The 24,996-nt window shown below is 44.3% G+C and overlaps 1 protein-coding gene across 3 annotated transcripts in view; it reads left to right on the top strand.

Annotated features, from left to right (window-relative positions):
- LOC117577816 (uncharacterized) overlaps positions 1-21,459 on the top strand; it is a 64,967-nt gene extending 43,508 nt beyond the window's left edge. The window contains exons 1-5 of one of the 3 annotated variants that reach the window (XM_034262747.2): positions 8,648-9,014; positions 14,079-14,664; positions 14,808-15,101; positions 15,692-15,820; positions 15,898-21,459. In XM_034262747.2, the coding sequence (XP_034118638.1) occupies positions 14,167-14,664; positions 14,808-15,101; positions 15,692-15,820; positions 15,898-20,592 (5,616 nt within the window). In that variant the 5' untranslated portion in view covers positions 8,648-9,014; positions 14,079-14,166 and the 3' untranslated portion in view covers positions 20,593-21,459. Of the gene's footprint in view, positions 1-2,836; positions 2,930-8,647; positions 9,015-14,078; positions 14,665-14,807; positions 15,102-15,691; positions 15,821-15,897 lie in introns of those variants that run through there. The other 2 variants (XM_052003483.1, XM_052003506.1) reach the window with 2 other exon arrangements.
- Positions 21,460-24,996: the final 3,537 nt, after the last annotated feature.

Below are 24,996 nucleotides of genomic sequence, written 5' to 3'. Positions count from 1 at the left end.
ACACACACAGAGAGAGAGAGAGAGGGGAGAGGGAGAATGAAAAAGGGAAATTGTTTCCTGTTTGGTTGTTTCGTTTGCTTATTTACAAGATAATTAATCCACATCGATGTCAAATTGACATGTGCGCAACGCAACGAAACGCAGCGCAAAGGTAATGCTAACTGGCCAAGAAAGGAAGTCATTAGTTGCCATAAAGCTGCTGCCATCTATGTATAAGTGTGTGCGTGAGTGTGTGTGTGTGTGTGAGGAAACAACGGCTAAACGATTTGGTTAACAAAATGACCAAAAAATGGAGACACATCATTAGCACGTGCGGAAAGCTGTCGCTGCCCTTTAGTGGCCCCCTCTTAAGTCTTGTGTCTGCTACCCAAATGTGACTTTGCTTCGCCACGCCCACACACCCACAAGAACGCCTACTCGCCCTAAGCCCACACACAAACACACACACACAATTCAATTCAATTGGTCAAAACGAAACCAATTAATGAGCGTTGTTTAATTTAGTTTAGTTTCGCTGTAATGTGGGTTTACGTATTCTTTTGGGTGTTGAACTTTAGGTTGTCGACTCTCGAATGCTGCCCCCACGCACTCCACAAAGTCGGAGTCCGATTCCGATTCAACGCCCACACTCGAGTTGTTGTTTTGAGCAGCGGAAGTGCACAAGTCGAGAAACTAAACACAAATCAAAATGCAAGTGCAACTTTGAGGTGGAAAACTATCGATTGTGGGCGCCATGGTATCGATAGTGCCATCGATAATCGACTATAGTCAATATTGAGTCATCGATAGTATCGATAGTGTCATCGATTGTCGCCGATAGTCAATTTTAAACCATTGATAGTTTCGAAAGTGCCATCGATATTTGACGATAGTCAATTTTGAACAATCGATAATAGTTCCATCGATTGTCGCCCGACATATAAATTTTGCCTAATTGCCACTTGTTTTGTATTCTTTGCCGCAGTCAAGGTATTTCGTAAATTTGTTGTCGTCTCACCTTTTGAAATACTTCTGCAGAATTTAACTCGACGCAGTGCAAGATTGCCACTTGAAGCAACTGTTAATGTTGCTCTGTTATAGAAGAAAAGTTCAGGGCTTTGGTTTTTCTTAATGGAGAGCAACTGTATTTGCCGCTTTCAATTCTTTGCACACATCTCAAACTACTTACTGCGTTTATGCAATGTAAAATTGACTGAGCTTTGTCATCTTGTTTGCTGCGATTTTTATTGATCCATGTGAAATTTTAGTCCTTTTAGTAGTACTTCGATTATTCTTCACTTCAATTGCAACTGGAGTTGCGATCTGAAAGTCGTGGGTGTTAGAAACAATGCCTAGACAAAAGCTGCTTCAAAGTGACGAGTGTGAAAGGCAAAAAAAAGCAAGCAAACTGCGTAATCGAGTCGGGTGAAAGGTGCTCAAGAGGGAGGAAAAGGAGAAGGGGAGTCTTGTGCAGAAAATAATGACAGTTGATAGACTTTTTGTTCGAAGGAGTAAACTTCTTTCGCCATAGTTGCAAGCTCGAATTTTGTGGCGAGGCATCTTTCTTTTGTTATAAGAAGTGTTCCTCGAGAGCAATCTTCTTTCGCCTTAGTTCCCTCCTCATTCTTAGAAGAAGTCTTCCTTTCCTCGGGAAGCAATCTTCTAAGATAAGCTCGCAGCCAGCTCAAATTACAGACAAGCTAAAAAAGCTGAAACAGAAGAAGTAGAAGGCAATCCACGCAGCTGGCTCGTGGCAATTTAGTTTAGCTCCCTCGAGTCCAAGTCCAGTTGAGTCCAGAGTGCAGCTGTGGCGCTTTTATTGGACAATTCGGGTGTCCAAAAAAAAGTCTCTCCCTCTGTGTGTGTGTGTGTGTGTGTGTGTGAACCGGTTATGTTTAGAGTTCGCAGTTTGCAGTGCTCCAATTTAATGGAAGTTTTTGGCATTAGACGCGTGTTATGTTGCTCACAACATCGGGTGAAGGGAACAACTCTTGGCTGGGTTTGGGGAGCATGAAGCTGATGGCTTTCACTGAGACTCAAATGTTACTTGAAGTGTAATTGAATCTAACTTTGGCAACTCTGGCAAGTCGTAACCTCCATTGTCTTTCATTTAGCATAATTAGCCCCCACAGATCAGATCAGGCGATAGTTTCCTTCGGCTGCTCATGACTCACTGAGTCACTGTTGAACTCTGACTCTGAGCTTTACAACTGTTTTGTTTTTTATAGCTGCTTATGTGAATCCAATTGAAATTGAACCGCCAAAAGATTGTTGCGAGTATTGCGCCAAAACAACAAAACGAGACGCGATCGAAGATGCCTCGACTTCGACTTCGACTCTCGACTTTTGGGTCCCCAAAAAACCGGCTCGTCTAAAGCCAGCGACAGAGACAGAGCCAGAGTCAAAGCCAGATCCAAGTTGGTAGCCGGCAGCAAAACTCAAACTCAAGCTTAACTCAGCTCAACTCACAAAATCGTGTGCAGCTTTGTAGCCCGCAACAATTTGAGACTTGGCTACAATTTTGTTGTCTGTCTTTTGTTGCTTGGCAGACAAAACTGGTTTTGCGATTTGGCCACAAAACGGCGGCCACAACTCTTTTGTGTGTGCTGCTGGCCAGCGATCGTTCTCTTGAGTCGCAACAGCAGACAACCCAACAACCAACAACAGACTGCAGACAACTTTGTAGTTGAGATCTTTGGCAAGATGGCGTCCCCGCAACCGGTTATTGTCTCTTGTTATACACACTGAGATTTCTATATATTTCTTCTTTTATGTATAACTTCCCCAACACAAGCACACACACACACACACACAGCTCTCTTTACTGACTTTGTTTTTGGTTTGTGACTCTTTGCAGGTCTTGTGGCACTTGGACGCCTTTCGACGCTCGTTTCGGAGTCTCAATCAACATGTTTGCGGCGGCCAAGACTGTATTTTCTGTGCTCTGAAGGTGAGTTAGTCAAGACACAAACCTTAAACTACTTTATTCAATTCGTTGGCATTGCAAATATGATTATTTATTTTCGGCATTTTAGTTTTTAAGTTGCAGTTTTTTTTACATTTTTCAGCTACCATAGTTTTATGACATTTAAGTGAGATATATTTTCTACATTTTACAGCATAGCATCGTTTTATGATATTTGAATAATTCAATAGTTGCAGCTAGATTAGGTTTGCAAATTTATGTTGCATACTTTTCGGAGTCTGTTGAAATGCTCATTTTCAGATTTTTAGGTTAAAGTATTCGCTGTTTTGAATGCTCCTCTTCCGATTCTTAGGTAATCGGAAATTATGTGTTGCATACTTTCGAGCTGCAACTGTTAAATCAACACAATGAAGTAGTTAAACGTCGTTGTCCACTTGCAGACAAAGCAACAGCTATATTAATGTTCAGTTCAACTGCAGCCAGAGACTTGGCAAAATTTTCCCAGTTGATTTTCCCGTGACGCGCTGTTTCAATTTAATTGCTGGCGACGCCTTCTGCACAGACACAGTTGCCAAATCATTTTTCACACGCACATGCAGAACCCACACACACACACAGACACAGACTGAAACGCATTCACACTTATTACAATTGCTCAATGTGCTGGGCTCATCAGCAGCCTCAAGTGCGTGTTTCCCATTTTCTTTGCTAAGAGAATTCCCACAGTTGACGGGGGGAGAATCCCGCACTAAAATATATAAGTGCAACTCAGCTGCAAATGCAACTGCTGCTGCTGCATCTGTTGTTGGTTTAGAGTTTTCCCGTTGCAACAACAAAACAGACACCAAAAAAAAGAAGAATCTGCCACCTTTTGATCTCTGACATTTGACAGAAAGCGAGAGAGCGAGAGATGAGCCAAAGATCCAAAGACATCACGACACATTTTGCCAATTGTTGCGCCTACGTCTCCCTCTCCCGCTCTCCCTCCTCTGCCACGCCCACTCGACAAGGCGTTGACATGACTTTCGTCCTGCGAGCCTTGCGTGAAACTTTAATTGCGTCGATGATTAATGCGCGCACTCCGTTTAGTGTCATGTTCTGTTCTCACCCAATTATTTAAATTGCAACCCCTCGCTCTTGCCCTCGCTTCCACTCCGCCTCGAAGGAGGCGAGTTCGTTGCTTTAGTCTTTCGTTCGTGTTGGGTTCAGTCTAGAAGTCAATAAACTCTCTCCAGCGTGTCCTCCTACTACGAGGAGAACAACAACAAATTTCCATAAAATAAAATGAAGTTGAGGGAAAAACGAGACAACGATGAGGTAGAAGCAGCAGCAGCAGATAAACAGACGAAAAACGATTTAAAAACCAGGCTGGAAAAGCGACGGGTACCCAGCATGATGATCATCATCATTTGGCCAAGACAACAACAAGAAAACAACAACATTTTCATGCTAACCCGTAGGCTATAAACAGGCAACAAGCAGAGAGGCTCAACTCTCAGCTCAGTTCGTGTCGTGTCGAAGACGTCGCTGTGGAAAACTCAGCGCCTTTCAAGCGGCGACTGTACTTTTTCTTGAGGTTCGTCGCAGGCCACACGAAGCACAGGGTGATTCGTTTCCCAGTTACCTGTTAGACTCCTGCGCTCGGTTCTCTCTCATTTTCTGTCGCTCTCTCGCTCTCTGTGTGTTGTTGATGACGTCGCCGTTTGTTTGCCAGAAGTGGAAAGTGTTCCCCCTTCCACCTGCCCCCCGCTCCCTCTCCCTCACTCTCCTCTCGCGCTCTTTGCCGGTCTTTGGTCTCTGCTCTTCTGCCGTTTGTTTGTTTCGCTGTTTGTTTTGACTCGAAGACGTTGCGCTTTGTTTTCACGTGCCCCCTTTTTACCTTCAGCCCGATCGTCGGTTGTCATAGAGCCCTGCACCGCTCTCCGTTCCCCCTCCCCTGCTCCCTCCGCTGTCTCCACTTGTCTGCTGCCACATATTAAACGACATTAGCAAGAACAACCTGGCAACCCCTTTTTTTCCTGCTTTTGTTTTTGGGTTTTGTTTTTTGTTGTATTTCGTTGTCGTTGTTTGTCTGGCTCTGCATTAATTATCTTGCTCTGGCTCCCTCGCCCCCTCTCTCAGGGCTTTTCCACTTGTCGCTGCTAAATTAATTTAGCTTCCCCCACGCCTTTTTCCCAGTTCCCAATGCTCGGTTCTCGGTTCCCAGTTGCCTAGTGCAAAGCCAGTTAGCATTTCCCAGTTTAATTATGAATAGCTTCAGTTTTTAACTCGAGTCTTAGTCTTGGGCTTTAGTCACTCGTCCGTCACGAAGCAGAGCAAGAATAAGAACTAGAAGTAGAACCAGAAGTAGCAGAAGAAGAAGAAGAAGAAGACGTTGGCCCTGTGAGAAACTCCCACGACAAGAAGCAAGCAACAAGAACACGCAACACAATTCGGATCGTAGATCTGCATCTCGCGATCTGCAGCTCTGGATCTGGATTTAACCGTGTGGGCTTTGCGTTGATTGTTTTTTTATTTTCACGGCCATTTGGCACCGCTCCCCTTGCTCCCTTTCCCTTGGTCTCTCTTTTTAATGAAAAATTGTCTCGTCGCAACGTTTAAGTGAAATTTTAACGCTTCAATGCGCAATTCCCACAAGACACCAGACATTTAAGTAGTATCCTCATCCATTGTTGCAACTGCAACAGATTCGGAAAAAAAAGTGTCGAAGAATGTTTTCTCCTGTTGATGTTGATGTTAAAGGACAAAGTCATTAAAAGTCGCGTCGCATTTCCCTGAATCTCTGATCATCAGACAGCAGACACAAAAAAGCGACGGGGCAATGACTAGCCTCGAGGTCTGTGTGTGTTGCAAGTGCCACACACACACACACACCACAACAAAACACATCAAAAATGGCTGTACCACTTTCCACTCTCGATTCTCTCGGTGATAAGCTGTTCTTATCGAGGGAGTTGCTTCGTCTTCCATTCTATGTTTGAGCAGCAAACACTCTTGTCTCTATTGTCTTTTGTCTCTAATCTCAACTCCACGTCTGAGTGTGATCTGATTTTGATTTGGATTCAGATTCGTTTCGTTTCATTTATTTGCTTGTGACTTAACGCCGAGCAGCCATAAACCCAAAATTAACATGAACATCAACATCAGCAACAGCTTCAGCATCAACATCGCATGGCGGCCATTAACACTCACCTCATCATCATCATCATCTGATTTAGGGATCATCATCATTGTACAGCACGAGCATGTTGGCGTTAATGAGTCCCAAGGAGGAGAGTTCAGAAAAAGAAAAAAAAAAAAAGAACTCGCTTCTATTTTTTCTGTGCTCTCTGTTTCTTTGAGCACATGCCAAGCGCAGCTCCTGATTCATCTTCGAGCTGTTCCAGCGAAATCTTGCACAATCTTTGCACTCGCATTTATTACTTACTTATTTGTATTGTATTTAATTTTCGCATTTGTTGTTGGCACTTTCATATTCCACATTTCCATCTACTTTTGCATTCCCATCCATCGACGTGTTCGTCGAAGGTTGTCGCACATTTTCAACCATGAGCTGAGCTTCAACTCTCTGAGTCTGAGCGCTTATCAGATCTTTTGCATATTTCGGTAATTGCAAACAATGCGAAATCCGAACCGAAGCGAAGAGAACTATGAGATAATGTCGAATACGAGTACGAGTATTAAATACGTTCTTGTTTCCAGCTTCTAGTTGAGTAATTTCATTTATCAGATCTTTCGACTTTCGTCTAACACATTTTAGTCTGTACTATGTGCTTATCGCTGACATTTCTCTGAAATTATTTTAGAATTAAGTTCAGAACACAGAAAGAAAAGAACAATTTTTGAGCGTAGTTGACTCAATATTGAAATTCTTATTCTTTCCGCTACCCAAAGGGTAGAAGTATTTCAAAGTTTTAAGAAATACTTTTGCAAAGCAATTTGGTATAATTTGTACTCTCATTGGATTTGGAATTATATCAATATACCAAATATAGCTTTTGGTATATTTTTAAAACTCGTGTGGTATATTAATTCGGTATCTTGAAAGACTACTTTGATTGGCAATCTGACAATCTGGTATATTTTAAATACTATATCAATATACCAAATATAGATTTAGATATATTTATGCCTTGGTTTGCTTAAAATCTGGTATATTTTGCATTTTATGGTATATTTTCTTTCTTAATTGTTTATCTTTTCATTACTTTAACTCTTCAAATTCTAAAATCTCCGTTTATAATATCCTCTTTGCTTCAAATGAGATTAGCTAAGAAGCTTAACTCAGATACTTTGAGCTCTCTTCTCTCGCACTCTTTGTTTGGCCATAGAAAAAGTGATCGAATCAATCAATTTGCTGGTGTCAAATTGCCACAGTGAATGAGTCATAGAATGGACAGCTTTGTTTGTAATGGAGATCGAGATGGAGTTGGAGTTGGAGATGGAGATGGAGTTGAATGCAGCGCAGTGAAATGAAATGGCATGGAATGAAATGCTGTAAATGCTGTTTTGTGTCTTCCAAAGTCGCGGGGGGAACAACAACAATGCCAGCCATTTATGTTTCTGTGTCTTTGGGCTTTTGAGTCATGGCAGGCCAACTCATGATGGGCTTGTAACCGATAAAAACGCCAGCAGCGGCTGCTTCGAGATGAAGATGAAGACGCTTTTAAATATATATGTATGTATATATACAATATTTTGTGAGGCAAATACAAACAGAAAAACGTGCAGCATGAACGTGCTGTGGCTTACTTTTCACCTACAACAACTTGGTCGCATCTTTAGCTAGTTTGTTGTCGCTGTTGCTGAACCTTGTCTTTTAGGCCGTGTTTATGGGTTGCGGGTTGTGTCGGTGTCGCTGTCGATGTCGGTGCTTTTGGGTTTTTTTCCCCCTCTGTTCATGTATTTTTTATACATTTTTGTTTTGTGGGTCGATCGATGCTGCTTCGATGTAAACTCTTATGCTGGCTGGCATTTCCGTTTTTTGCGCTGACTCAGCGTGGCTAAAAACCCAATTTCGATATCGAATTCACAGTCGAATTCAATATGCTAGAAGCTGTCTTCTTGTTTGTTGTACACAAATCTGCGCCGCATTTTGCCTCTAATGCCAATTAAGGCGCCGCCAGAGCGACAGTCACTGTCACTGCCACGCCCACAGGCGCACAGACTGCCCCTCCAAAAGTGGGCAACTGGTTTGCGCAGAGCCCTTTTGCTTAAAGCTGCGAGTTTTGCGCCATTTCCATTTGTCATTTCAAACTGACGCAAATCTGTGGGCTCCAATCGCACACACACACACACAGAAAGACTATCACGAGCACAGGGTGACTCTGTTGGTAATCAAGAGAGAGAGAGAGAGAGACTGAAGAGAGCGCAAGCGTAGCAACAACAACTTGTTTACCTGACTCGAGCACGTTTACCTGTTTACTTTTCCATCTTATTTCTTTTTGTCTTAGGTCTGCATGTGTGTGAGTGTATGAGTGTACAAGTGTGTGTGTGTGTGTGTGTGTGTTTGTGTATTTGTTGTTGGCCTACTGCAACACGCAAAACTCCCCCGAGTTGCGACTTGAGGAGAAGTCGTCTCGCTTCTTCTCGCCGTATAACACAAGTTATTTTCTCTCTCTATCTCTCTGTCGTTCTCGCTCTCTCGCTCGGCAAACCGGTCGTTGGCAGCTCGCGCTCTATGACGACTTTTAGCCTGCGCTTGGCCTGGCCAAGAGAAACGAGTTTCAGTTGCGAGCCAATTTCAGTTGCGCACAGACGTCGCGCGTCGTTCGTTCGATCCGAATACACTTTGAATGCGATTCAATTCGTTGCGAGCACAAAAATACAAACTCGAATATCGAAACGGGAATTCAAATCTCTGCAATACACATAAAAAAAAACGCGCGCGTTCGCTGAAAAAGATAGAAAAACACATAAGAAACACATTCGCTGATTCGTTTATTTTACTTTTTTGTTCTTGTGTGTTTGCCGAAAAGCTTCAAAGTTGTTCAACAAAGCAACAACAAATGCTGTACAATACTTTTGGATTAAATACGCGCCATTATTGAAAGGATATTTCAAACATTGGATATAAATTAAGAAAGAAAAAAAGAAGGAATATGTCAGCGTAAGTAGCTTCGATTTGAAGTCGAAGAGATTTGCCAGCGATTTTAGGCAGCGTTTGTAATAGAGTTTGTCTTTTGTCGTTTGTCAGATTCAAAATTCGTGTTCGAGCTCGAATTCGAGTTCGAAAAACGTGTAGCGTTGTCATAGATTGATCCGCTAGGTGTTTTTTTTTGTTGGTCTTTTGGACATTTTGTTGACTTGATTTGCGTTTCAATTGGCCGTTAGCAGCGCTTTGGCCTTTTGTCTGTCCGTATGCAAATTGAGTCTTAGCCTTCACACAAAAGCAGCTTCGCCACTGAAGAGCTGCTTATTAATTGTGCTGCGGGAACAGGATTGAACCAAAACCAGGGGGCGAGGGGAGCAATAAAGGGCGGCTAACAATGATTTTCTCAAGCCGCAGGCCTTTCGTTTCCCTAGGGAAACAGCCACAGAGAAACAGCACGCGATGGGGCAGCAACAAGAGCAGTAGAAGAAGAAGTAGAAGTCAAAGTAGAAGCTTGAGTTTTAGAGTAGGGAAAGAGTGGAAAGTGGGGAGTGGGAAATGAGGGGAGGGAACCTTTAGCGAATTTGCATTGCAAAGCCATAAAAGCGGGCAAAGCACTTGCCACGCTGTGATTTCAACTGCGACTGCGACTGCGGCTTGCCACAGTTTGCTGTGCTCACTTGACATGCGACAGGCGACGCGATGCGACAAAAACAAAAGACTTAAGCAACAAACTTTGCATTTGGTCATATGTCGCAAACACAACGCAGCAACGTTCTGCTGTCTTCCCCTCTCGAAGCTTAAGCGCCTGCATTCAGCATATTAATAGTTGCTTCGATGTTGTGTGGCATTCTTGCCACCAAAATATTTATGGTTAATTCTCAAAGCGTTGGCGCATGTTTGGCATATGTAAAAATGTAAATTTGTGGCCGTCTCTCTTTGTCTCTCAGTGTGTCCATCAACTGAGTCCCTCCTCCTCCACCTCCTCCTTCTCCGCCTGCAACCAGTTGGTAGCCAACTCACGTGCCGCCAGCAACTTCTTTGCAATTGCCTTTGACTTCGACTTCGACTGCGACTTCGACTTTGGCTTTGGCTTTGCATAGCTTATTAAGCGTGCTTAAATATGCCTCTCAGTCAACTTATCTCTCTGTCGTTCTCTCTCTTTCTCCCTCTCTCGCTTTGTCCGCCAACACCTGTCTGACATAAAATATACAAAACAATATCTGTGTTTTGCATCTTTTCAATTTGATTTCGAGTTCAAGCTGCGAGCTAAGATTTTAACATAAACTGCATTCAATGGTTGTTCTTGTTGTTGTTGTTATTGTTGCAGTTGCACTTATCATTTGCTGCATGACGCAAGCGTCTTTTGCTTTGTCGTTTCACACACTAAACACGGCAAATAGTAGCCGAGTAGCAAAGTAGCTGAGATCTGAGATCTGAGCTCTACCTGCCTGCCTTTTATGGCCATCTGCCAACGCTGCCAACGACAGGTCAACAACAGAGTCTCATAGAATTGGTTTTCTTGCTACCAATCTCAACTGCTGCTGCTGTGAAAAAGGTCAGCAATTGTTGCTGCAATTGCGGAAGCAGCAAAAACCAAGCACTGAGAACAAACAATGGCTCAACTTTGCTTAGCTGAATGCATGACGAATGTCATAGTATATAATACACTACATAATATACTACATTCTATACTATACACTATAATACAGAATATACTACATTCTATACTACGTATTATACTAGACAATATACTACATTTTATACTATATGACTGAGAACAAACAATGGACAAACTTTACTTAGCTCAATGCACGATGAATGTCATAGTATATAATATACTACATTCTTTAGTATATACTATACTATATACTATACTATTTACTATACTACATTTTATACTATATAACTGAGAACAAAGAATGGCACAACTTTGCTTTGTTGAATGCATCACGAATGTCATAGTATATAATATATACTACATTCTATACTATGTACTATATACTCATAATATCAGCCCCCGCATGTCGAGACAGTTTATGCCATAAATCATTTTGAGCAACTACAGTAAACAGCATTAACAATTAATAAGAAAGAGAGAGAAACCCAAAGACAGACAGACATCAAAGTGAATACAAATAAGCGATTAAAAGCGAAATAAACATCGCACTTAACAATCAGCAATCGAGTCGCAAGCTGGCAACTCGTTTTGCATAATGCAGCATCGTAGCTTGTTCATATGAAAATAAATATCAATTTAAATATATCGAGTCAACACATGTCTCGCCTCTCCCTTCGCTCTCTCTCTCTCTCTCTCTCTCTCTCGCTCTCTCGAAGTAGTTTCAAGGACTTCCAGTTGATGTTGTTGCGATGTTGTTGCTCAAAACTCAGCATTTGCCATTTGACAGAACAACAACATTAATAACTACAACTGGTCTCTCTATGCTCCAGAGTTGTATCTATTCATATCTATAGCTGTGAACATTGAAATAGCAGTGCGATAGAAACAAAACTACATAACGGTTTCTTTTTGCATAAAGTTGTTGATCGCTTCCACATTGTTTATGTAAAATTGAATATAGAGATAAGAAACAAATATCTGTATGTGTGTGTGTGTTAACCATGACCAACAAAATTGCAAATCAGTTGCGCGTTGTAAAAGTTGCAAAATGTTGGACAATTGTTTTTGTTTTTTTTTCGGGCCACTTGCAATTCAATTGGCAGTGAGTCAAGAAGAATCCAGCCTCAGTTTGTGTAATTTACTGTTCGCTTTGGCTAATTGCCACACGGATGGGGAACCAGTTGACCAAACTAATTGCAGCTAAAAACCGTAACGCTGCCTCTGCCCCTATTCCCTTCTTTCCCTCTAGACTCTAATTAACATGCAACTGTTGCTGGCCAAACACCGCAAACAATAAGTCACATTACACAATCTGAACACACACATACACGCACACGTGTCAATGCAATACGCTGGAAAAACAATTAAGTACAAATAAAAGCAGCGCCCAAAACTGAACTCGAACTAAGTACAATACACCAACCAACAAAATAAAAAAAAATAAACCCTGCAACTACAATAAACAAATGCTTGTACAGCACTACACAAAAATAATAAAAAAAAAACAACGGCAATAAAAGCAATAGCAACAACAATAACAACTACAACAACAACAACTGTCCAAATGTCCACTTCCGGTGTATGGGAGGCTTTTCCGCCTATTAAGCAGTTGCAGTGCTCAGAGCTCTTTGTTTGCTGTTCTTGTAGCCGAAGTTGAGAGAAAGAGCACACACAGAGCACGACTACAAAATACCCTTTCGAAGCATTGAAGCGATTGCATAACATCCGCTTCGCTTTAACTTATTTTCGCTTAACGGCATATTTGACATTAAACAATATTCACTGAAAAATAGCATAGAAAGTTAAGATAAATATTCATACTTCACTCTACGCTTACTCACCTAACGGACACATCAAAATGCACTTAGTGGCAGACTTTTGCTTACTTAACAGCAACAAATGCACTTAGCGGCATTTTAGGCATCCCTTAAAATGAATTGTAAAATAGCACAGAAAGTAAAGCTGAATATTCAGCAAAGTTTATGATGCTTCCCTTAACGTTTTTTGCACTTTTTCTTAAAATGATATTGTTTGGTTCAAAGGCAGTTAAGCGAGGTGTATTGATTGCTGCCTCGATACTCCACTGTATGCCACAGTGGTGGCAAAAACAGTTGTCACATTAAAGCAATTAATTCGAATCGAAGGGAAAAGAAAAGTAATGGAAGTGGAATGAAGACGAAGCTCAAAGTTGATTCAGTTGGCATCAGTTGACAAATGTTAAATGTGCTACACACCGACAACGATTTGGGGATAACATGTCATTCCAGTTGTTGTACTTGTAGTTGTTGCTGTTGATTGACAACAACAGCTGAAAAATGATTAACTAAACAATTGTAATTGGCAGTGTGCAAAAGGCAAAGCAACGACACAAAAAAACAGAGCTAAAACTGAGGCTTTATTTCGAAGACCATATGCCGCATATGGCGTCACTTTGCAGTCGCCCCCTTTAAGCCACTTGCTATATCTTCCCCTCCCCCGCCCTTCCTCTCTCTAGCTCTGGTCTAAACGAGTTCGCAGTTCTCAGTTTTCAGTTTTGAGTTTTGAAGGCGTCGTCAGCAAATGACAACTGCTAGTTTGCCACTTGCCAGTTGGCTGATCCCAAAGTCCAGCTCTGGTAATTTAAGAAGTAAACATTTGGATACTCACAACACTTGACTTGACCGTTTGCCGTTTGCTGCTGCCTTGGCGGCACTTTTTTCTGTTGTCGTTGGCAGTTTACAATTCGCAATCAGCAATCCGCAATCCGCAATTTGCAATTTGATTTTGGGTGACACACAAAACAGACTCGATTCGGTTCTTTGCTTTGTTGACACTTTCAAAGCGTATTAAACGGAGGGAAGAAGGGAAAGATTCAGATGAAGCTGGACCGGTTTTAATAAGCCAAAAACTTTCGGCCCGTTTCGTCAGCGGTCAGTAAATGAGGTCGCAAAAGCGAAAGTTTAGTTTTGGGTTCGGTTCGGTTCTCTTCGCTTGCCTCCCGCTCTCTCTCTCTTTCCCTTACTCCCTCACGCTTTTGGGGTGTGTCAGTGCTTAGGCACCTGTGCTTTTCCTCCTTTTCTCCTTGCTTCAACTTGTCCTACACATCTGTTCATTGCGATCGTCGCGTGACCTGAGCGAAGTCCAAGTTCAAATCGGCTTCAATTCGCAGCTCTCGTTCTCTGCTTCTTCTTCTGTAAGTTCAACTTCCTTCCACGAGCCAATTTCTTACTGACTCGTCACATTTTGTTTGCTGTTTCTGCTTCATTCGACATTCACTTCCGTTGCTCGTTCTCTGCCGTTGTTTCCCCCCCTCCGCTCTACTTTCAATTGTGTCTAGTCAGCCAACGCAGTCAACGTTATCGCAATCGAAGCCGAAGTCGAAGTCGCCGTCGTCTTTTGTTATCGCTGGCAAAACTCTGAAGCCAGACCACATGCCACATGCCACAAGCGACATGCAACTTACGCCAAATTACCTTCCACAGTGCCACAATGCTAAGCGACATCATTAATTAAAACGCAACAGCAGCAACCGAAACGAAACGATCGAAACAGCCAACACTCGAAGCCACAATGATTAAGTTTCGCTACAAGCGCAAGGAGCCAAACAATGTGGTTGCCACAGCCCCAGCAACAGCCACAGCGACAGCAGCAACCACGACAGCAGCAACAACATCTCCTTCAGCCGCAGTCTCCTCAACAGGAGCAGGACAAGGATCGAGTCTATCGCTGACGCTGTCGCCAAAGGCGCCTCAACCGCATCTAGCGCATACACAGTTGCATCACAGTCCACATCCTCATCCTCATCCTCACGCACATCTGCAACAGCTGATTAGCAACAATGGCACGCTGCCACGAAGCAGTCCGAGGAAGCTGCTCATGGAGAGCGGTGAGGGACACAAGTCGGCCACGTTGACGCGCCAGACAAAGAACCACCACAGTCACAACCACAATCAGCAGACGGTCTGCGGACTGGCCAAAGTCTCGAGCAGCGTCGAGCTGGCGGTGCTCGGCTACAACAACAACAACAACAATCCATCGGAGCGGGATCGTTGCATCAATGCGGTCATTGTAAGTCGAGGATACAGAGCTTAACCATTTACCATTTATCGTTTACCATTTACCATTTGCAATGCCAAATTAGACAACCATAATTATTACTTTTACAAACTCTTATCTACAATTGCAATTCTTTGTTCTCCCTCCCGTCACAGGAACTCTTCCAGCAGCTGCAAACGAGCTCGGAGCCAGCTTTGTGTCCGGAACCCTTGCGTCGCGCCTTGGCCAGCGGTCCGTTGGCTGGACGTCGTTTTCCCCTCGGCTGTCTCGGCGATGCTGCCGAGTGCTTTGAGCTCCTACTCCACCGCGTTCACTCGCACATCTCCCCAGACGATGGTGACTCGTGTGAGTCGCCAGCTTGCATTGCCCATCGACGCTTTGCCATGCGCGTCATCGAGCAGAGCGTCTGCAAGTGCGGCGCCAACTCGGAGCAGTTGCCCTTCACTCAGGTTAGTTATCGAATGCAGCTGCAGTTCAATTCAATTCAATTCAAAGCGGGGCGAAATCTGGTCACGATAGATTAGTTAACTGTAACTGTAATTGAAACACACGCAAATGTGGGCTTGAAACACCTGCAAGCTTGGCAACTCGCCAGCTGCCAATGCCAAGTTGCTCCTATGTAAATGTCCGAGAGTCGAACTCAGAATCAAACTTGAACCGGGACTGCGTCTGAGACTAAGACTGAAAGCGGGTGCTGGCGCCTCAGAGCAAGCGAGGAACAGTTAGACGCAGCTTGTGACAAACTGGTTTCACCTAAACATGAACGTGAACGTGAACATGAATACTTACGACTCTGCGCAGAGTGCGTGTGCGAGTTCGGGTTCGGGTTCGACTTCGAGTTCTTCAAAAAGAAGTTTGACCAGTGCTCAGAACACCCACAAAACCAACGATAAAGAAACAGTTCAGTGTTGACTGTCATAGACCCGTTCTGAGTCAATAGTAATACCAGGTGTTTCCGATTGGTTATGTATAGTTATGTTAGATAACTGAGACTCCATTTTCTTATGACTCACTCTTGGTCTCTTCTCTCCACTTGCAGATGGTGCACTACGTCTCCGCTTCAGCGCTGACCTCCCAGAAGAGTCTAGCGCTGCAGAATCATCAACAACTCAGCTTCGGGCAGCTGCTGCGTGCTGCCGGCAACATGGGGGACATTCGCGATTGTCCGGTAAGTATTTCAACAAATAACACTCAAAACTTAACAAGATATGGTAACTAATGTATAATTTTTCCTTTGCTTTGCAGAACACCTGCGGTGCCAAAATCGGCATTTGCCGCGCGCTTCTCAATCGACCCGATGTCGTCTCCATTGGCATTGTGTGGGACTCGGAGCGTCCAGCGGCCGATCAAGTGCACGCCGTGCTCAAGGCTGTGGGCACGAGTCTGCGCCTCGCGGACGTCTTCCATCAGGTCAGCGAGCAGCGATGGGCACAGCAGGCCCAGCATGAACTTGTTGGCATCGTGTCGTACTATGGCAAGCACTACACGACCTTCTTCTACCACACAAAGCTCAAGGTGTGGGTCTACTTCGATGATGCCAATGTGAAGGAGGTCGGACCCAGCTGGGAGGGAGTTGTCGACAAGTGCAGTCGCGGTCGCTATCAGCCACTGTTGCTGCTCTACGCTGTGCCACAGCCCCCGAGCTCGCAGGTCGCCGCCGATCTGCTGCCCATGGGACAGACGACATGTTCCGCGACAGTGCGTCGTGCCGTCACCCCCAGTCCGGAGAAGCCGAGTCTGGGAAACACGAGGCGGGCCATTACACCGACGCCGATGCCACTGCGTGCCCCCTTGAATGATTATCAGAACCTGAGCGTCATCCAGAAGAACATCTTCCCTGTTCCCGTTGCAGCTGGATCAGGAACAGGAGCGGAAGTGCTGCCAACTGGCAGCGACGAGACGGATGCCTACATCAGTCGCAAGACCGTGGAGCATGTGCTGAGTGCGCAGTATCAGAATCTGAGCGTCATTCAGGACAAGATTGCCTCCTCGTCTGGTTCCTCGGCAGTTGGCAGCAACAACGTCCCATCCATCGCTGTCTCCAACGCGAATGGCGACAAGGACGGCGGTTTCCTCAATCGCAAGCCCATCGAGGCGATGCTGAGCGCACAGCTTGCGCGTCGTCAGCATTTACAGCTGCAGCGCAGCCACAGCGCCGAGTCGAGTTCGGGACACACGAGTGGCGCCTCCAACGGCAGCTCGCCACCGAGCGATGGCCTGACCATACCAGAGCATTTGAATCAGCCGCGACGTCGCGACTCGGGCAACTGGTCCGGCGATCGCAACAGCGCCAGCTCTGCCAGCTCCACAACACTGGACAATCCCTACCTGTACATGGTGGCCAAGCGCGGTGTCGCCGCCGTTCCCCAAAGTCCCACGCGACACGGACACGGTCATGGTCATGGCCATGGACTGCCTTACGATGCGGGGTACGATTCGTTCTCGCTGAGCTCAACGGACTCGTATCCGCCGAAGCATGTGCTCAACCCGCAACTGGCCAAGATCCCAGAGGCGGGCGCAGGTGCAGCTAATGGAGCCAAGGGACCGGGTCACGGAAATGGGCACGGTTTAACCCTCTCGGGTGACTGTGAGAAACTGTGCCATGAGGCCGATCAGCTGCTGGAGAAGTCGCGACTGGTCGAGGAGTCGCACGACCTGGAGACGGCCCTGGTGCTATGCAACGCCGCGGCGGGAAGAGCTCGCGCTGCCATGGATGCACCCTACAGCAATCCACACACGATGACGTTCGCCCGGATGAAGCACAACACATGTGTGATGCGGGCGAGAAGTCTCCACCGACGCATTCTCGTGGAGAAGGGCGCCGAGAGCGAAGCGATGCCGGAGATGAAACACATGCGCGAGGGCAGCAACAGCAGCGTCAAGCACATACGTCAGAACAGCAAGGATCGGACACTGGACAAGCTGGAGAAACTGGAACAATCGCCAGCCTCGTCGACCTCCTCATCGGTGGCCAAGAGCATCGAGATCTATGCGACGCTGCCGAAGCGCAAGAGTCCGCTAAAAGCACTTGTCGGCGTTGGCTGCGACGACAATGCTATCGAGTACGAGCAGCAGCTGAGCACTCCGAGCAACAGCCAAGCGAAACCCGAGCGCGAGAGTCGCTCGCTGTTCGGTCGACGCGATAAGGATAAGGACAAGGATAAAGAGAAGGAGAAACGCAGTCGGAGCGAGGATCGCAACAAGTTGACGCGAGAATTCTCGCTGACGGAGACGCTGCTGGTCAATGCCAAGGACACCCTGAAGAAGCACAAGGAGGACAAGGACGAGAAGAAGGAGAAGGACAAGAGCGGCAAGAAGCAACACAAAATCCGACGCAAACTCCTGATGGGCGGTCTCATACGTCGCAAGAATCGTTCCATGCCCGATCTCACCGAAGCCGTAGTCGACGACAACCACAGCCATGGCCACGGCAATTCTCACAACGTGGGCAGCAGCAGCCACACCCTCGCCCACAACAGCAGCAGCAACCACGCACATACGCACGTGCATGCGCACCTAACCACCCTGAATGCTCCGCTGACCAGCTCGGTGGACGACAGCGCCGTCGGTTTAAATTTGCATGGACATGGCAAGCATGGTCTGGGTCTTGGGCTCGGACATGGTCATGGACAAGGAGGATTCATGATGAGTGGCTACATTTCGGAGGGACACTTCGACTACTCAAGCAAGGGAAACGGACACAACAGCAACGGCAACACAGCGACCATGTCGAGTGCCAATCCGAACCTAGAGCGAAGCAAACTGATGCGCAAGAGCTTCCACGGCAGCGGGCGACAGCTGACGATGGTCCCTAAGGTGGCGCCACCTCCGCCCATGCGTACCAGCTCCTCCCTGACCCCTCAGCAACAGCAGCAGCAACAACAGTTCCATCACGAGGCCAATCTGTCGAACATCTCAGCGATGAGCTCGAACACATCGATCAGCGAGGATTCATGCCAGACCATCATCACAACCTGTGCTCAGGTGCATTCGGAGCAGAGTCCCCTCAAGGACTTTCAGCTGCAATTGGCATCCTCATATCCCACCGCAGCGCAGGACGAACTCGACGGTCGGCAAACGCAGGCGCCAGAGCTGCCGCCACCTCCTCCACTGGAGCTGCCCCCGTATCCCAGCCCCCCGCAGTCGGTGTGCCATTCGCGACAGGCGAGTGAGGATTTCCCGCCACCGCCACCACCTGAAATCGATCTGGAACCGCTCAACCAGCAGCTGAGTCATCTGCAAGCACTCGAGGCGGCCAGCAAGCAGCAGCGCCAGCAACTGGACTCCCTTGAGGGCACCACCAGCATTCTCGCCCAGCTGCAGCAGCGCCAGCATCTGCTGAAACTGCGCAAGGATCAGGCGACACCGATGCCCGTGGGCATGGACTGGTCCAAGCAAGCGGCCAACGATCTCAGAAGCAAGCAGGAGACATCGGCATCAGCGTCGAGCAGCAGCAGCGTGCGGGATTTGGCGCATCGTTTTGAGCAGACTAATGGCAACAACATGCGTTCCTATGCCTCTCAGGAGTTGCTAAATAACAGTCCCAGCTCTGGCGGTCAGGGTCAAAGTGTTGCTTCCCTTGCTGGCAGCGGACTGCGAACGCAGATGAATGGACTGCCCAACAATAACAGCAAGCAGGAGTCTGGCGATGAGGTTGACTGTGCGCTACCCATGCGGATGCCGCTAGCGATAACGCATCAACAACAACAACAGCAGCAACTGTTGCTGCCGAAGCCCAAGTACGAGATGTCACAATCGCAGATCGCCGAGGAGATACGCGAAGTGGAGCTGCTCAACTCGATGGTGCAACAGACACTGAACCAGAGCAATCTGCAATCGCTTCAGGCGCCGCCAAAGCGTGTGAAGAAGAAGAGCGTCTCATTCTGTGATCAAGTGATTCTGGTTGCCACCGCTGGCAACGAAGAGGACGATGATTTTATACCCAATCCGATACTGGAGCGTGTGCTACGCACTGCGCAGCATCCCAACGAGAAAGTCACTGCTCAGCTCATCCAGCAGCAGCAGCAGAATATGCTGCGGTTGCAGACGGAGCCACAGTCACGCCAGCAACATCAACAACAGCAGCAGCAGCCACCAACGCAGCAGCAGCAAGCATCTCCCATGCTCGGCAGACCCGATATGCAGCGATATGTGCAGCGTCAGCAGCAGTTGATGCAGCAGCAGCAGCAACAGGAACTGTTTCGTCTACAGCAACAACAGCAACAACAACAGCAGCAACAACAGCAGCAACAGCAAATGCAGCAACGAACTAGCATGAACGGTTTATCCAGCAACAACCTTCAGCACTTGCAGCAGCAACAGCAGCAGCAGTTGGAGGCTCAATACACGAGCATGCCACGAGCCATGCACTTGGCAACTCAACACCAGTTGCCGCAGAGCTATTCGGTGCAGTTGCAGAAGCATCAGCAGCAACAACAGCAACAGCAGCTCAGCCTTGCCTACTTCAGCAATGGGAATGCGGGACAAATGGAGCAGCAGCCGCTGCCCTCGCCCTATCAGCGTGTACCTGTGCCCCATGGACCCTACTATGCACCTCCGCCCCAACAGCAGCAGCAACAGCAGCAACAAGTGATGAATATGAATGGCAAGCCAGCGCAGAAAAAGGTTAGCTTTGAGCCAGGAACGAAAGGAGAAACCGAAAGCTTGCCACCGCCACCGCCGCCACCACAAACGAAGCTCGCCCTGCAAAATAATGGATTGCCTGAATCGATGGCGGGCAACGCAACATCAGCAGCAGGAGCAGCAGCAGCAACCACAGCCATCACTGCCATTCCCACCCGCGTGTACAACAATGCCATCGTAAAGGCTTCGGCCAAGGCCGTCGAGTGCAATCTGTGCCGCAAGCGACACGTGATTGCGCCCGCCGTCTACTGCACCAACTGCGAATACTATCTGCAGATGCTGAATCAGCGCAGATGATGATGATGATGATGTTTAGATGTTTAGATATGTTTAGTCTCTAACTGTAGATGGAAACTGTTAAATCTCAAGCAATGCTGCCACGCCCAAAACCACGCCCATATGATGCATATGATAGGATGAAATGTGTACATAGCTAATCATTGTCGTACGTATAATATGTAGAAGTCGAAGCTACTGAGGATCGGGATCAGGATAAGGATGCAAATGCGAATGCGAATGGTTCCTTGTATGGGGGTGGGCAACAACAGTCCTTTTATGGTTCCACATAAGATGTCCAAACTGTATCAAGCCTCGCCTACGCTTACACACATGCACACACACTAACACACACATTCATACACGCATGTTCCCAGCACACATTCATATACGTATACTTGCCTTTATACATATATCTAACACATGTCGCTCACAACGAACAACAAACAACAACAACAACATCAACAACTCCATCCAGCCTGGCTTCCGTAAACTCATTCATTTTTTTTTTCTTTTTTTTTTTAACAATTTTTACAATTATTTTACACATTTATTTTTGATAAGCTTCGAATTTAATCGTTAAGTTAAGCGCTTTTATACGTTAAGTTTGAAACTCAGCCGCTGAGCTTCCGCCGCCGGGCAGTTGTCGAACGACGCCTGGATACGTTTTTTTTTTTATTATTATTATTATTACTACTTAAACTATAGTAAGCATTTATTTTTTGATTACCACTTAATAAGCATATTACTTTATATGTTTTTTTTATACATTTTATACAATTTTTTTTTAATATTTTATAGCGCTTGTTTACATAGCTACGATTATTTGTATACATATTTTATAACGACTTTTTTAAGATTTTTCTTTACAGAAAACTGAACATAAACGAAGCAAAAAAATGATTGCAAATTGAAAAAAAGAAAATGGTAAATAATATTTTAATAAATGGACAAAAATAAACAAACGTGTTTTTATTACTTTGACATTTTAAGCAGTCTTTATAAATAGCGAATTTATTGAGGCATACTTTTACATCCCAAAAATTACTTGCAAAGTATTTCCCAAATTTTATCAAGGCATACTTTTAGGATGCCCATTAATGAAAGCCGCCCATTCTGTAAAGTCTAAAAATTGCCCATAATATCTTGGCATACTTTTAGGATGGGGCATTAAGTCAAAGAAATTTGGTTTCAGCAGCCAATATTTTGCAGCATACTTTTACTGCGCATCTTCAATTTTTGCATTTCCATTTCAACTTGCTGCCGATTTATGTTCGCCTGGTATTTCACTTGGCCCAACTGGCATTTTGCAAGGGATCTTCGACCTCGTCGCAGATTTGCGGTCGACCAATTTTTAAGTACCACAAAAATTTTAAAGCATACTTTTAGGGTGCAAGTAAGATGGCATAAAAAAGTGAAAAATGCATATATCTCACCCGAATCCTGTCGGATTTTTAAAGGACATGTATTGTTCGATTCGTAAGGACCAACTCTACCGATTGGCATATAAAACTTGTTATTTTTCAGTTCCGTTGGGTAAATAAAAAATGCGTAAATTAGAAATTCAAGGATAACTCGAGAACTACATGGACGATCAGGATCAAACTTGGCAGGATAATAGTCGTCACGAATACGCTTCGATTGACACAGGACTCGCAAGGATCAAGAAGGATATAACAGATATACGCTATTTTCTGTATACATTTTATCTCGGGTCCAGTAAGGACTTTCGTCCTTTGTAGTATGTCAATCAGTTAGTATTCGTATGAGGTATCCTTGCACCAAAGGACAATATGATCGTCCTTCAAATGGCCGAGATACAGATGATTTTCTTCCCTGAAATAATTTACTTTGCGTATATTAAAAGCCGATATCTTAGGGCATATTTTTAGGTTGAAGCTTAATGTTATCTGCATCATGAATTTTCTAGATTCCGCAATATTTTGCAGCATACTTTTACTGCGCCCAACATATTTGTGCATCTGCTTGCTGCTGATTTATGTTTGCCTGGTATTTTACTTGGCCGAACTAGCATTTTGCAAGGCATCTTGGCAGCTTTGCGGCCGACCAATTGTTAAGCACATCAATTATTTTAAAGCATACTTATAAGAGCGCAATTAATATGACGTATACAATTGAAAAATGCGAATAACTCGGCTATATCCTGTCGGATTTTTAAAGGACATGTATTGTTCGATTCGTAAGGAACAACTCTATCGATTGGCATCTAAAACTTGTTATTTTTCAGTTTCGTTGGCTAAATGAAAAATGCGTAAATTTGAAATTCAAGGATAACTTGAAAACTACAAGGACCATCAGGATTAAATTTGGCAGGATAATAGTCGTCACGAATACGCTTCGATTGACACAGGACTTGCAAGGATCAAAAAGGATATGACCGAGAAATACGCTATTTTCTTTATTCATTTTATCACGGGTCCTGTAAGGACCTTCGTCCAGTGTAGTATGTCAATCAATTTGTATTCCCAAGTGGTACCTTTGTGTCAAAGGACATAACGATTGTCCTTCAAATGTCAAGAAATATAGGACATTTTTTAAATCTTACAAAATTTGTTTATAACATGCAGCATACTTTTACCTCGATTTCTAAAATACTGCTGTTGTTTTTTAATGCATACTTTCAGGATGTCAATTTAATGCGGAGTATGAACTTTTGATACGCCAAATTAATGTTTGTGCATCTGCCTGCTGCTGATTTATGTTCGCCTGGTATTTCATGTGGCTCAGCTGACATTTTCCAAGGGCTTTTCTACCTCGTCATGGTTTGCCACGCAATTTTAGACACATTAGCTTCTTAAAGCATATCTTTAGAATACAAATGAATGCAAGTAATATAGCATATAAAAATTAAAAATGCGTATATCTCGGCCATGTCCTGTCGCATTTTCTAAGGACTTGTATTGTTAGGATTATAAAGACCAACGCTATCGATTGCCATCAAAAAAGTTGTAAGTTTTCAGTCGCGTTGGCCAACTGAAAAATACGAAAATTACAACTCTAGAATAACTCGAGAACCACGAGGACAATCAGGATCAAAATGGGCAGGATAGTAGTCCCGACGAATACGCTTCGATTGACACACGACTCGCAAGGATCAAAAAGGATATGGCAGGATAATTAAAATCCTTGAATGCAATCACTACAAATACTTACCGTGATTATAAGAATATAAATCCTTAAGAATTTGGCCAAGATATGGCAACAAAAATGAAGTAATATACTACCCAAGCATGGTTTTTGTATAATAAATAAAAACGCAAAATATATTTGAATTCAATAAATATTTAATATCAAAATAGAATTGTATGAATAATGTCGAAAACGGTTAATAACACCTTTTCTGATCGGAATTACAAAATAATTTGAAGAGTGTGATAATCATATAATCCTGCACCGATTCTGAGATACTTCTTCTTAGACACTTTGCTGTTATCGAGACTGCTCGGAAAACAGACAAATGATTTCTTTTCGATAGAATGGGCGCAGGCGTATAACAGATCATCATTTACATATTTATTAAACGCACTTTTGTGAAAGTTCGTATGACGCTTCCACACATTATTGTATATCTTTTAATATGTTCTTTTTTTGTTTCTTTTTCTCTTTTTTCATTTTCAATTTTTTTTTTTTTTTTTTTTTTTTTGTGTATACTTTGTGTGCATAATATTTTCATTACTCTTTTTGAATTGCGTAAAACATTTATCCTAAAGAATTTCATATTTCATATTTACGTTAAACGAACCGCGGCCAAGCACATTCGACAGACGGAAAGTGCTTCGCGCGCAGTTCAAAGATATTTTACGCAATTCAAAAATACTTCTTTTCTTTTCTCTTCTTTTTGAGATTAGTGTTTGTGTTTATGGATATTGAGGATGTTTTTGTATGGTAATAGGTTGAGGACTATGAGTGAGTCCTGGGACCCAAATGACTTTAGTGTGGGAGGCGTTATCTTGTTGTTGGGAGTTGTGACAATGAGGATAGAATTGAAGAAACCAAAACTGAAAAATACTGGATAGTTTGTTTTTGGATATGCTTGAGAATGATCTGTGGAAACAAAATCAAAGAACAAATAAAAAAAGCTGCAAGTAGAAACCAGATTAATTCGTCGTCAGTCTTCATGGCTGAAAATAGAATATAATTTTCATAGATCTCATCTTCAAATAATGTCTTTTGTTTTGGCTTTTCCTATGGCTGTCAGTTTCTTTTCAATTTTATCAGCTTGCAAATCAAAGCTCTTATGCGGCAGACAGAAGAGGAAACACTTCATTTGAATTGGGAAAATTAGTAGATAAAAAATGTGATGCGAGATGATGAGAACAAAAATTTTGAGATTTGAAAACTGTACTTTGAAATCGCCGTTGTATAACGATAACAAAATGAATAATTCGAGTAACTAAAAACTTT

The sequence above is a fragment of the Drosophila albomicans genome, chromosome X (assembly GCF_009650485.2).
Source record: "Drosophila albomicans strain 15112-1751.03 chromosome X, ASM965048v2, whole genome shotgun sequence".
Lineage (NCBI taxonomy): Eukaryota > Metazoa > Arthropoda > Insecta > Diptera > Drosophilidae > Drosophila > Drosophila albomicans.
Note: the sequence above shows the minus strand (reverse complement) of the source record. Positions and strands in the feature narration are given on the sequence as shown.